Source organism: Miscanthus floridulus, chromosome 19 (genome assembly GCF_019320115.1).
Source record: "Miscanthus floridulus cultivar M001 chromosome 19, ASM1932011v1, whole genome shotgun sequence".
Taxonomy (NCBI): Eukaryota; Viridiplantae; Streptophyta; class Magnoliopsida; order Poales; family Poaceae; genus Miscanthus; species Miscanthus floridulus.
Genome location: NC_089598.1, coordinates 112,538,525 through 112,552,557, shown reverse-complemented (window position 1 = coordinate 112,552,557; position 14,033 = coordinate 112,538,525). Strand labels below are relative to the sequence as shown.

Below are 14,033 nucleotides of genomic sequence, written 5' to 3'. Positions count from 1 at the left end.
ATCGAGCGAACAGCATGACCAGGAGAGATTTAGTGACCGGGAGCATACCTCGGTGGAGCTTCAACATGGACTAGGGATTGTGTTTTTGGCAACCGAGACCATTGGATATATCGTCATGTTTTCGTGAATATGTCCTCTCTTACACAAGCTCCATACTTACCATCTTTATTGCTTGTAACCTTTACTTTTCTAGATTATTAGTATCGGCACGACACCCCACAGATAAGGCATAGTACCTAATCGGATGGTGTCTACTAATGCAATGCCTACTTGTGCCAGTGCCATGCTAGTATTGTCCATTTTTAACATTCTATATTCCTGTCGCGTATATATACGGGCATCCTTGTACTGTGTTTAAATGAAAAGATAGCACATCGAGAAATCAAAGGCGTATATTTCACACTTTCACATGCATGTTTTCTGTTAGGATATACTTGGTCCTTAAAAGAAGAATGTACTCTTTCCGTCCTAAAATAAGTGCAGATGGATCAAAAAAAATTTAAGGTTGACTAAATATATACACAAAGGTACTAACATTCATGATATGCAATACCCATCATTATATAGATCGTGAAATGTACTTTCATAACAAACTTATGTGGAGATATAAATATTGATACTACTTTCTATATAACTAGTCAGACTTATCCTCAAGAAGCGTAATGCCGATTATTTTGGGATGGAGGGAGTACTTCTATGTTTGAGATGAGTTATAAACTTTTTTGAGTTTGATCTAGTTTATAGAAAATAATACCAATCTTTATGTCTCCAAATAGGTTCACTATAAAAATGATATTTATTTGGTATCACAAATGTTTAGAGTTTTCAGTGTAAGGTCAGAATTAAAATAGTTTGACTTCTTGAAAGTAAGAATTGTATTTATTTTAGGATGGATGGATTACATCAGCACGTGTACTATATAATAACCCTAGCGCAGAAAGTATACAAATACAAAAGAAGAAATTTGTTATGTGCATCTTGATTCTTGAATCGTCTTTGTTGTTCGTTTCCGTCGTAGTGCATTTCTATGTCATATGCAAATGCAAACAACCTTGATAACGCACTAGCTCATTTATTTCTATTTTCCGCTGAGCCAGCAACCATATTCCTCTGTTTCTTGATCATTGTCCTCCAAAGAGGGCCCACAACCTTTCCGTTGTTGGCCAATCTATGATCGACTTCAACAACTTGGAATCTAGGTAACATATTTTCCACAACACAATTAAGTTTTTTTTGGTAAAAGAAAAAAAAACAGGATACATTTACAGAGCCCAAATATAGACTGGCCTCAAAATAGTGAAACTCCAGCTCAGGCTCAGCAGCTTGATTGCTCATGCGCATGCATGGATATCTGATCCACAAGTATCGTGAATACACGATAAAAATAGTTGTTTTCATCTTTAAATAGGCTTTTGCATCGATAAATCACTCTCTTTAGCCCCCCCCCCCCCCCCCCCCCCCCCCCCCCCTTCGCCATTTCGTTACTACTACATACAGCAACATATATAACCCATAGAGATTAATTTAGTAGATCTAGTAGTTTAATCGACTCCATACATTGTTGATTTCAAATATATTCAGGGTAAGTAATTTTAAATCTTTTATGCCGGTCTTCTTGTTTCTCTTATTTTTCTTGTGTTTCGATTTATAAGTATATAATAAAGTGTTCGTTGCATTTTTTTTTAATACGGTTCTTGCTTGTTTGATCAATTTTTAATTTATATATGTGACGGAACCGGTTTGTCAGTGGACAGAGGCCGGCGAATCAATCAAGAACGCCACCGCTAGTTAGGGGCGTGTTGGACCTGCCATGGGGGATCATCATCTGCAACTGCACAGGCCGGCGTCGATCGAGAAGATCGCGGTGCCGGAGAAGAAGGCCTTGTTCCTCCACGCCGCCGGCGCGTCGCCGGAGGGCAAGCAGCTGGGCGCCTCCTCGCACGAGGCGGCAGCCGTGAGCATCACGCCGCGGACGGCCACGAATAAGCAGCCGGCGAGCCCCCGGGCGTGCCTCTGCTCGCCGACCCTGCACGCGGGCTCGTTCCGGTGCAGGCTCCACCGCGGCATCGGCGGCGGCGGCTCCGTCGGCTCCGGCCTCCACGAGATGAGCAAGAAGCCCGGCGGCGTATGACGACGCGACGCGGGCTGGCGACGAGCGTTCGTACGCCCTTACCGCAAATGCGCAGGTGCAAACACGTCATCGAGCGCATGGCCAAATATTTTTCTTTTTGTCCCCTCTCATTTGTCTTCGCTGTATTGTATACAGGGGAAGGGGAAGACCCTTTTTTTTCTTCTTCTATATTCTCTCCGTTCCTTAATATAAGCCATATAGTTGCACTCTCCCAATCAGATTGCTTTCTAAATCTAAGGGATTGGTTGGGTTCCTAAATCTAAGGGATTGGTTGGAACATGTACTGTGTACGATGGGAAGGTTTCTAAATTAATCAGCGTAGGAGCTGATACGTACCTATATTTTAAAATTTTCTTTAAAAATCTATATGACTTATGTTAAGGAACGAAGGGAGTACCTTGTAACGAGTCTGCAGAACACGTGTTAATTTCGTCCTGTACGTGTATGACGCGCACACGTGTTACAATCCTCTTTCAGAAAAACAAAATGATGAATGAAAGAAATAGAATTTTCAAAATTACAATCTTTCAGCAACACTTCCAGCTGCGGGGACAGAAGCTTAACCTGGCACCTTTACTTAATTAGACATATCTGCAAGACTGCGACTCATCACATTCTAACTCACCATGCTCGGTAAACAAAAAAACGCAAACGACAACATATATATTTATAACGAAAGTAGAAAAGCTACGAGTTCTGCATTGTTGCTGTAATGAACGGGCAGTTACAAGGATTTGCAGTAACCAAAATCACTTGGATACAGATGTTACCCCACTTTCAGCAACAAACCCACTCTTTTACACCAAAAAAAGCAACAAACCCACTCATATATTTACGTCGTGACACTTGCACGTCCACCTGAAAAGGACTGATTTATGCATTCAAACATCTTAAGCCTATATGCAAAGAACACACACTGGTAATGCCTACTGCCTACATATCCAGATGATGTTTACTTCCTACATCTTGCACTCCACTGATCAGGTCATCACTGTAAACCATGAATCAGCCGGGATACCATCCGGCACAACCTTAGTATCACTGTGCGACCAGGTTGCAGGTTCCTTATACAAGCCATGGTCACGTCTATGCTTGGCTGTGGTAGCGTTGTCTGTGCTTCGCAAACCTTAATGGGTAACTCAGATGGATCAGAAGGGTAGACCGAGCTGTTTCAAATCAAACAAGTTTTAGCAACAAGTAGATCAATGTAGAAAGAAGATTTAGTTGTGGTTGACGAACCGGTTCAAGTCTGTCATGTCGATGATGAAAACAATCTTCTTGCCACTCTTGAAGCTCATGAAAAACAGGTGGAGGCCAAGTTTACCTAAGACATAAAACAACACAAACATTGTATTATCTAGCCATTTAGGTCCTGGTTAGGGCAGCTACACAGAAGTACAGAATTTCATCTGCAAGTGATGACATATTTATGATTCTTATTACTCCCTCCGTTCCCAATTACAGTTCACTTAAGTTTTGTCCTAAGTCAAACCTATGTAACTTTGACCAAGTTTTTATTTTTAGAAAAATATACAAAATTCTACAAGTTCAGTTACAATGAAATTAATTTGATGCTGTGTGTTGGTGCATTTTTCTATAAACTTGGTCGAAGTTTAAGAACTTTGACTTAGGAGTTAGGACAAAGATAAAGTGAACTATAATATGGAAAGGAGGGAGTAGATATTAACTCTGGAGCTGTCGGTGCAGAAAGTGACCAATACGTAAATATTTGTAGTTTTGCTGTACGTTGTGATCGGAGGTGGCCTAGCACTCAATGACACAGGGTTTATACTGGTTCAGGCAACGTGTCCTACGTCCAGTTTGAGTCGGTCGATGACTTTATTCCTGAGCCCAGGTGCTCGAAGTTTGCAGTGGGGTTACAAACGAGAAGGAGAAAGATAGGGGGTACAAGAGGTCCGGTCGGACTCTGGTCTGAAGGGCCGAGAGTGACAGGAGCCCTGCTACGTGCTCAGTGTTCGAGCATATGCTTGTGGTTTGAACCTGGTGGTTCTGTTGTTATGTACTAGTGAACTGATCGATCTATATGTTTGGGAGAGAGCGCATCCCCTTTTATAGATGAAGGGGGTGGCCTTACAAGTGAGAGGGAGAGAGTGTGTATGCTACTAAGTCTTGTTGCCCACGCCGACGGGTACAAGATGATGGTAGACGCCCACAATACTGTTTAATGTCAGATGCACGTGGAGGTCGCATCGTCTTCTTCTGGTATGGCAGACGTCGATGCCTGCTATACTGTTAATGCCCAGAGGCACGTAGGGGGTTTTACCATGTTCGCCTGGTATAGTAAATGCCGGCGCCCACAACACTGTTGATGCCCAGAGGCATATGGGGGAGCCTTACCGTATTTGTCTGGTATGGGAGTTGATGGCGCCCACAACACTGTAGGGGAAATGTCGGCGCTTACAACACTGCTTGGGTTCTGTTATGCCAGGGAGGTCGCAAGGTACTGTCCTGTAGGTGTACAGGGTACGTTCCTCGGTATTGCGGTTGACTTGAGTGCCCTGCTTTACTTTCTCCGTCCGTTTCCTGGTCCTTACCGAGCGAGCGTCCCCGGTCGGTTGATCCTAGTCGGCTCTGATTGCGCCAGTCAGAGAGGAGCTGTAAGCAGGGGTTCGGCGCATTCCCCATCGGAGAAGCGGGTCGGAGTTGGAAGTGGTGTTTTGGCCAGGCCTTCCGGTCGAGAGGCCGTCCGGAGGTGGGCCGGTGTCGGAAGCGAGCACTGTTCCTTCTTCGTGAGGCCTTCCGGTTGGAGAGGCAGGCCGGAGTCGGAAGCGGGCGTCGTTCCTCTTGACCAAGCCTTCCGGTCGGAGATTGGATTGTCCTTCTCGTCTTTTGTTTAGGTGTTTGGACCGGCCCAAGAGTTTGCGCGTCGTTCGCAACGTTGTCTGCTGGGCCGAGCCTTTGCTGGGAAGCCGGTCTATGAAGGACCCCAGGTTTATGAACCCGACAGGAGCTCTCCAACTAAACACACTCTTGAAAGCACATAAAGTAAATAAGCCTTCTTCAATTTCATCACTGAAACTCTCCCTCTCCCTCTATCACCATTTTCTGCATCTGGAGAGAGTAGTTTTACTGGACAGCAAATGCACAGCATCCACCTACCCTCAAGTAACAACAGTTTATGCATTTTTAAAACAAAACATTTATGATATCATATTTAGACAAAAAGACACCAGTACTTGAAGATAAAAAGGTAGAAGAGATAGAGAGCATACATGTCTGGGACTCCAAAACAAAAGCAGCGGAGGTAAGATTTAGTAACTCGAATTTAGATAACTTGATTTCTTCTAAAACATCAATAAGATTTCCAAGAAGCAAGCTTGTTTCCTGCACAAAATGAAAAATGCATGTTAGTAAACAGGACTCTTCTATGGTCTTCCAATACATGACAGCGATTTTGAAGAAAAAAGGGGTTTGGTATAACCATACTCAAACAAAGAAAAATGATTACTGATGTGGTGCACTATTACTATATATAACATGCAATAAAGGGCGTGATGTTCACATCATACAAGGAAGGTGCCCTTCATGGCATTTGATATCAGTAACAGAAAAAAAAATCTTAAAGTGAACAGCTCTAATGGTTGCACGGCAAAAATTCCAAACTCAGGTAAACTCACCGTTGTCTTCTGCTGCAAGGATTGTAAATCACTAACTCTCTGGTTCTCCTCGGCTTTGAAAACAAAATTGAATGCCAAAGATGCATCCAAGTTTGGAAATGTCTGACCAAGAATTAAAAAGTGTCATGACTCATGAATTGATTACATACAGAAGAACGAAAAGAGATTGGTCATCTCACCTGTCCAATTAGGTTTACATTCAGTGAATTATTCACAAATATGCTAGACGTATCACTGATGTTTAAGATGATCCTGTTGAAGGAACGGTCGGAAACAAAATAAGGCACTTCAAATAACAAAGCAAAGTGTATTAATTTGTTGCCTTGTTACATAAAAGATTGCAACTTCTCAAGTCAAAGCAACTTCACTGGAATCAGACAAAACCACCTAGTTTCTTATTAGAAATTTGCAACTGAGATTCTGGGACAGTTAAAACCAGCAATTTGTTTAAAACAAAAAATCAATGATGCAGCAGTTTCCATTCTAAAGTAGGTAGTAGAATCATGGTTGCTATAACATGGAAAAAAATAATATATAATTCTGAGAATGATTACCTTTGGAACAACAAATTGTGATAGTTGAGGATGACATCACGCTTATTGTCCCTTTTAACTATGTCATTCAGCTTGCAGAGCTGAATAAATAAAAGAAATGTAAGTTTGATAGAGAGAGATCTACAGATAGAAAAAAATATGAACAGGAGATTTAACATTAAGCCACCAATACCCCTGCTAGCCGGTGGATGATGCGATGCTGATTTCTCATCATCAACTGCTCTTTAGCATACCTCACAACACTATCACTACCAATGTCACCTTCAATATTGTCAAAACATTCAAGGGAACTCCTTAATTTCTCCACCTTCTGTTGAATATTTTTTAGTTCAAGCCTCTTTTCAGAAATGATGGCAAGTTCTTCCTGGGTAAACACAAGAAGTATAATTCACCGCAAAAATATTTTATGCAACTGAACAAGTTTCTGCTTAAATTTCAAAGGGATGCAAATTTCTCTACTTCATTTTACCAAATGCAAACTTAGGTGACAACAGAAGGAACAGAATTTACCCAAAATAAAGGAATGAAGAATGAAAGTAATGGAAAAAGGATAGTTGTAAGAACATAAGCAACATACGCTATAGAAGCAGTAGTAACCACAAGAATGACTATGCAGTCAAGAATAAATAGATCAAAACCATGGCACCTAAAAGGTATTTACATGATCAGATCCATTGCTTAGTTGTCTGCATTCTAGCTACAGATACAAGCTTGACGACCGAAATAAATGAGGCAATTTGGATTGTGATATGCATTCGCTATAAAAAAAAGCAGAAAATCCTGTATTAAATCTTTACCTGTCTATCACTGGCACTGACTGAAGTAGCTGCAGGAAGTGAAGCATCCTTCATTTGTGCAGCGCCCAAAATCTTAGATTTCAGAAAGCAGCACTCTTGAATTCTATCTTGACATAGCTGAGCCTTTTTCTGTACCAAAATGGAAAGGAAAGGAGGAAACTAGCATCTGCCTGCAACTTACAGGCCATAAAGGGGCTTTTTAAAATAAAAGAAAAGATGATTAAATTCCTACTTGGAGTTTAACTAGCTTCATATTATTTATTTGTAGCTTCGCCTTTTCATAGAAAAGCTTGTCATGGAGAAATCTTGCCTCCTCTAATCTGGATAAGTAAGTAGAGTTACATATAGATTTCATCAAAGCGGACACCAATTAATGAAACATGCAAATTAATAATTAAGTACCTCTTTTGCTTATCACCACAGCAATCTTTAATCCTCTGGGTACAAAGAACAAACATGTCACCTAGATAAACAGGAAACTCCAAATAGGAAATAAACATGTCGTTGCTAAAATTAACAGCTAAAAGATGATAACATACCACAGCAGCAGCAAGCCTTTTATATTTTCTAGCCATATGAATCTCATCCAACTTATCTCTTAGCATATCAAGCTTCATCCAAAAGGCAACAGAAAACAACATTAAGTAAAGTGCTAGATCATCAGATTAAATTTATTATATGTGCTATGCTGTATGAGAAAAAATAACTAATTTTCATAACAGAGAAATTCATGGAGTACGTCTAGAGGACTGTAGATTCTGAACATCAGTCAGCAACTATAATTATAGTTTCTGACAGGCTACCATCCGACTAGTCTCCACAAGTGTGCGACAGCAGAAACCTTAGGGTTCAGGAACGAAACCTAAACTCGTGATACTACATACTCCCTCCGTTCCAAATTATAAGTCGCTTTGACTTTTTTGGTTCATCCATTTTGCAATGTATCTAGACAAATATTATATCTAGATGCATAGCAAAATAGATGTACCAAAAAAGTCAAAGCGACTTATAATTTGGAACGGAGGGAATAGTAGATTGGGTATAATGCGTGAGATAGATTGCATTGAGCCTCTCGGGTGATCTAGTTGTCTCCCCAGATACATATGGTATGGCAATATTGGATTACAATCCTAAACTACAAAATATACTCTTAACACTTATGATTTGCATCATTACTATTACAAGCCTTTTTCATCCCCAAGCCATCAAAATATAAACGCCCCCTGCCCCAACCCAACAAAGGGAAAAAATAAAAATAAAAAAGACAAGAAAACATTGGTGAAAGTAGCATCATGAATACTTGGCAACACTAAAAAAAGTATAAAAATACTATTTATATAACTATGCCTATGTAGTCTACATTATCAAAAAAAAAATATGAATTTTTCAGAGCATATTTCTCAAAGGCTCAAAGCTACATAACATTTGTTCATTTCATATGATAGCCAAACTAAACTTGTTAGCTAACACTGTTAGTTTAAATGTCAATGACATATTGGGCCTAGACATATATGACACAGTTCGTCTGTGAGCTGCAACTGTCTTACATGTGGACCCAGTATGTCAGTTCACATCCAAATCAATGTTGTTATTCTAGTTACAAAGCATAGTTCATGGTAATATGGACACACGTGTGGTTTTGGATATGGGTTAAGCATAAAATTATCTTTACAGTAACTTAGGGCTAGTCATGTAGTTCGCTGAAATTTAGTCATTATTTTAGTTCATCTAACAAAGAAAACAACTTCAAATAATCAGCTGACACAATATGATATTAGCTATCGGAAACAATACAATTCAATGTAATGCAAACGCTTCAACAGGACAACTGTTGCAGTACATTTTTCAAACTAGGCCGCTCTGAGCAAAGGATTTTTTTTCTAAAATAAAGTATGTAACTTTACTACTGACAGCGGAAAAAGTGTACCTGTTGTAGATTATACTTGCTTATTGATGCTGACAAAACTTGCTCCGTGGCATTAGTTAGGGTACATACTACCTATACAAAAGAGAGAATTCCTGATCATCATTTTACAGAAACTAAACATTTCACTGAAAAAAAATTGTATACAGAAATGAATACATAGTTTAAACTGGTTACTTTTACCTTGTTCCAATCAATATCCACGGACTTTCCATTATCATGAGCACCATTCTGTTTTTCTTCAATCATAGGAGAAGGCTGAGATACACAAGGAATCTCTTTTCTTGATTTTCTAGGGCTTCTTGCTGTCTTAGTGGTTTCTTCAGGACACTCTTGCACAGCATGACCATTTTCCTCAGCAGTTCTCTTTCTTCCAACATCCAAATCCAGATGAGAGTTGCATTCACGACTAGGTTGGCTATCCAAAGTAAGGACATGAGATGAGGTATCTGGGACCTTAGTGGACTCATTTAGCCCATGTCTTCGAGGAGTGCCTAGGATAAAAGACTCACTGGTTTTCTTCAGCTTTGGAACCGAATGAGAAGAAACAGATAAGGTGGAATCATGATCTTCAGTATTGCTGAACATGTCACTTGCATGATGACCAAGTTCATTCTTCTCGACCAATTGTAACAGGGAAGCTGCAGGCAATTCTTGAAGCTTCAGAGAAGAAATTCTCTTGTCATGTCCAACAAACTCAGTACCCAAAGATCCTTGTGGAACTTGCAACTGCAGACCTGCAGTTCTTGGAGTGTGTAGAACTGTTTCTGTATCCATCACTTCATTTTGCTGTCGCAGCTGCTCAGCATCCATCAGCAAAATGGCAGTAGCTGCACTTGACGACTGCGCAGCATCTGTGTTATCCTTACCAGCTGGTTGATCCAAAAGATGGGTTTCCATGTCAACATTACACATGGAGGAAACACTTGTAGTGCAAATTGATCCAGATGGTTGATCTTTTGACAAAGATTGATTGACGAGGTGGGACTGCACGTCACCATTACTCGTGAATGATTTATATGCTGGGGAAATCTTTGCAGGAGGTTCTGCAGTACTATTGGCACCAGGGTCAACATCATGGTTGCAGTTCTGCAAAATAGTTCAATTACAAACACAGATAAGAATCAAAGCAATAGATGTTAAATAAACCAACTAACCAAATGAAAGTACAATGACAAACAAGAATAGGGAAATGCAGTTCTGGTTCAGGCTGCTGAATACAGTGGGCCTTCAGAACCTTTCGCCCCAACCGGGAGATTTTTCCTTTTGATGACTGGTGGGCTAGAGCTGCTGCTGTGGTGGACCGGCAGGTTGGGCAAGGTCTTAATTCCATCATCACCATCCTCGGAGACTGGTCTATATGGAACCACCAGAACCGATGTGTCTTTGATGGGGCTTCACACCTTCACCAAATCTTGCAAGCACTCTGGCTCCATCCACCAAAGAAATAAGATTGGGGAGTGTAGTGGGTGCCAAAGGAATTTCCTTCCTAGCTGCCTTGAAGTGGGAGGCTAGCTAGTATTGACTAGGTATTTTTCTCTGTGCAGGTTGTGAAATTTCTATGTTTTTCCAAAGGCGCAAATGTTTTGAATAGCTCCTGGACATGAGTGTGTTGGTGTCTTTGTTTTGGACTTCTACCCCTTTACTCTCTTGTTAAAATAAATATATGCAGCTCTCCTACATGTTCAAGAAAAAAAAAGGTAGACGCATAGACAACTGTGTTTGACTACAGCTATCAAGAACGTTAGTGCAAGCGGTAGAGTCTTACCGCCTGTGACCGGAAGGTCCCGGGTTCGAGTCGCGGTCTCCTCACATTGCACAGGCGAGGGTAAGGCTTGCCACTGACACCCTTCCCCAGACCCCGCACAGAGCGGGAGCTCTCTGCACTGGGTACGCCCTTTTTTTATCAAGAACGTTAGTGCCTCCTATACTAGTTTCTCTAGGATCCTTCCAACATGTAGGTTTAGATATATGAGAAAGTGTTTAGGTGCTGCAGTTAATTGCAGGTTCTAATGTATAGCGAAAACACATCAAAGAGTTTGATACCAAATTAATATAATTGACAATATAATACATGAGCTGCTTGGCTCAAACAAACATGTAAAAGAAAAGGATCAGTACCTAACCTGTGAATTCTCATGGCCATCAATTATCATTTCATTATCTTCTTGAATCAGATCTGTGCTGGTCGAAACTGGATTTCTCATAGAAGTGTGCTCTACAATCGTATTAACCATGCCCAGCTTATCAGAAGATATACCATTGTCAATGCATAAATTTTCTTCCCTACTTTCTTTCTCAGATGTAGACAAGGTTAAAACACAATCAGGAGTTAAATCAGAAACACCAACTTTAGGAGAGTTTGCTTGCTGGCTTCTTTTTATCTTCTTCATCATACTGCTCAACGTGGGTGACAGCTTATCATAATCATAAGTTCTGGGGTTACCACTCAACAAACTCATGTCAGTCAACGCATCCCGACCATTGATTGATGTTGTTGCAGGATTAGATGCAGTAAGTTCCTTCAGGGGTCCCTCAGATGCAGTATTAGGTGTCATTAGACTCGCAGCTGAGTTGGCTGTACAGTCATCTGGTGGAGCAATATTGTGAAAATGCAAAGAGAACGTCCTGGAATCCATAGTTATATCATGGTTGGCATCCTCTGACATTCCAGAATCCGATGGTCTTCCTGTTTGAATGAAGCTTGCCGATACAGGTCCAAAGAAGTTTTCATCTGTCATAGGACTGGGCATAGTGAGAAGACAGGATGTTTTTCCACAAAGTAATATGGCATTATGGTTAGCATATATAACTAATATAAAAAGAATGGAACGGTCACACACTCACACTAGAAGCATGGACACACAAAAGCAAGACACCCCATGCCATATAGTTATGTTTTACTTTCTAATTTCTAAATCCGAAAAAAAAGTGAATCCACAAGCAACTTCAAATCCATTGACGGTGCTTTGTTTTAAAGATCTTACTCAGCAAACAATACAAGAATGACTGCTAGCTTAATGTATCGTGTAATCAATACGCCATCTACACCTTATTAGATCTCTATATTGCATCTATATTCACAATTCAGCAGTCAGCACAATAAATTTGCCTACTGTATCAAAAGTATAGCACAGCACATCTAACATCAAAATCTGGATCCAACACAAAGAGAAGTATGGAACCTCTGAGCAGCGCATGACATAATTCAGTTGACAAATGCAACAGCCTGAGCATCAGAAATAAGCTCCAGAGTAAAGAAAGTATAATTCCCCATTAACTGTACGAAGCAGATTATGTGGGAGTCGTAACAAAATCAACCATCCAATTCACGGATATTTTTTATTTCGAAACAAACAAAGGACCTCACCATTATATCAAAAAAAAACAAAAAAAAACAAAAAAAAACAAAGGACCTCACCATCGGCGGAGGCCATGGATCCGGCGGCGCTGCCTGGGGACGACGAGTCGACGTCCTGGAGGAAGATGACCGGGGGCCGGTGGAAATCCTCCTCCGTGTCGTCCTCATCCTCCCGGCCAGCCGAGGACCTCCTGGGAGAGGGGGAGGGGGAGGTGGAGCCGGGCTCGCGCTCCTCGGGGGGAGTATCGAAGTCCTCGTCGCGGTCGAACACGTGCACCGCGGTGGTGTCCGCGAAGCTCACACGGCGGGAGCGCCTCCGCGCAAACTTGTCGTCGCCCCCCGTCCCCGGCGACGATGCGATGCCACCGCTGCCGCCGATGTCCATGGAGATGGGGCACTGAGAAGCAGAGCTAGGGTTTGCGTTCAAATTTTGGGGGAGAAAGCGACTTGCACTACGGCAGCGTCGAGTGTTTCTGGAGGACCCGCTCGTTTGAAGACGCCATTTGCCTGCTCCGTTTGTACGCGCGTGGGACCGCAGCTTCCGTCCGTTGGCGTTGGGGAGGAGTGGCCTCGTTGGCTGAAAATTATGTTGAATTATCACGAGAGAAAAATACTATTTTAATAAAAAAAAGAACCGAATAAGCCAAACACAAAATAACGAGACTGCTGCTGGTGGCTGGCCGAGCGGAGGGTCTGGGGAGGCCGGCTGGGCTAAGTCCCCTTCTCTCTCTCTCGTTCTTGAAACTACAGGACCAAAAACAGAAGAGTAAGTTCTTCCCTCTCCTCTTCACTGGTGGACTCAGGACTTAAATAAGGTAGTCCTAGTCAATTCTTTTTTATCTCATGCTTGTTGCCAAAATTTTTTATATCTAATACGGTAAAATCTAAAAAAAATTTTTGGTGTACGTGACTATAAAATAACCAAACCAAGGCTCAATTTCAGAAGTAATGCTATTTTTTGCATCATGCTTCTAAAAAATGCAATATTTGATTTCTTCATGCCTCAATTTTATGGAAAACAACAACAAATTTCAATCAATTCTAGGCTCACAAATCCACACTCCCTAAGCCCAAATGGCCAATTTACAGTCCATTCTCTATTCTCCAATGTCCAAATCCTAAACTTCAGAAGTAAACGCAAGCACTCATGTCAAGACCCTGGAAGGATCTGACAATAATCTGGGATAAAATAGAAATATTTTTTGGGATAAGTTGGGAGGGGAAGAGGAGAGGAGTTTATGCTACGAGAGAGAGAGAGAGCAATTTTTTCCTCAGTTCTTTTCACCTAACGCACCAGACCTACAAACATCCCTGATGTCATTTTTGGGCTGTGCAAAGTCACCATTTGAAAGCTCTAGTTTGGTTTTGGTGAATTGATGAAACCCTAAGTGCTAACCTAGTTTATCAAGTGATTATGAGATAGGTAGCACACTTCAAATGGAGAAGCTAATGAAGATCATAACATGACAATAGTGATGACATGGCGATGATCAAGGGCTTAAACTTGAAAAGAAAAAAGAGAAAAACAAAAAGCTCAAGGCAAAGGTATAATCAATAGGAGTTATTTTGTTTTGGTGATCAAGACACTTAGAGAGTGTGATCACATTTAGGTTTGATAGCCGTACTAT

At 41.2% G+C, this 14,033-nt stretch overlaps 2 protein-coding genes across 2 annotated transcripts; one reads left to right on the top strand and one right to left on the bottom strand.

Moving 5' to 3' along the window:
* Positions 1-1,468: 1,468 nt before the first annotated feature.
* On the top strand, positions 1,469-2,346 carry LOC136525247 (uncharacterized). The gene is made up of 2 exons (XM_066518250.1): positions 1,469-1,582; positions 1,748-2,346. Exon 2 carries the CDS (start codon positions 1,811-1,813, stop codon positions 2,129-2,131), a length of 321 nt encoding a protein of 106 aa, XP_066374347.1. The 5' UTR covers positions 1,469-1,582; positions 1,748-1,810; the 3' UTR covers positions 2,132-2,346.
* A 423-nt stretch (positions 2,347-2,769) lies between these two features.
* LOC136528917 (uncharacterized) lies at positions 2,770-12,920 on the bottom strand. The gene is made up of 15 exons (XM_066521921.1): positions 12,466-12,920; positions 11,171-11,778; positions 9,228-10,133; positions 9,048-9,119; positions 7,660-7,731; positions 7,523-7,557; positions 7,353-7,440; positions 7,121-7,249; positions 6,496-6,687; positions 6,324-6,403; positions 5,949-6,021; positions 5,770-5,871; positions 5,365-5,476; positions 3,371-3,455; positions 2,770-3,297 (listed from the first exon to the last, which is right to left on the bottom strand). The coding sequence occupies exons 1-15, from the start codon at positions 12,788-12,790 to the stop codon at positions 3,120-3,122; spliced, it is 3,057 nt and encodes a 1,018-aa protein (XP_066378018.1). The 5' UTR covers positions 12,791-12,920; the 3' UTR covers positions 2,770-3,119.
* Between the last annotated feature and the right edge of the window lie 1,113 nt (positions 12,921-14,033).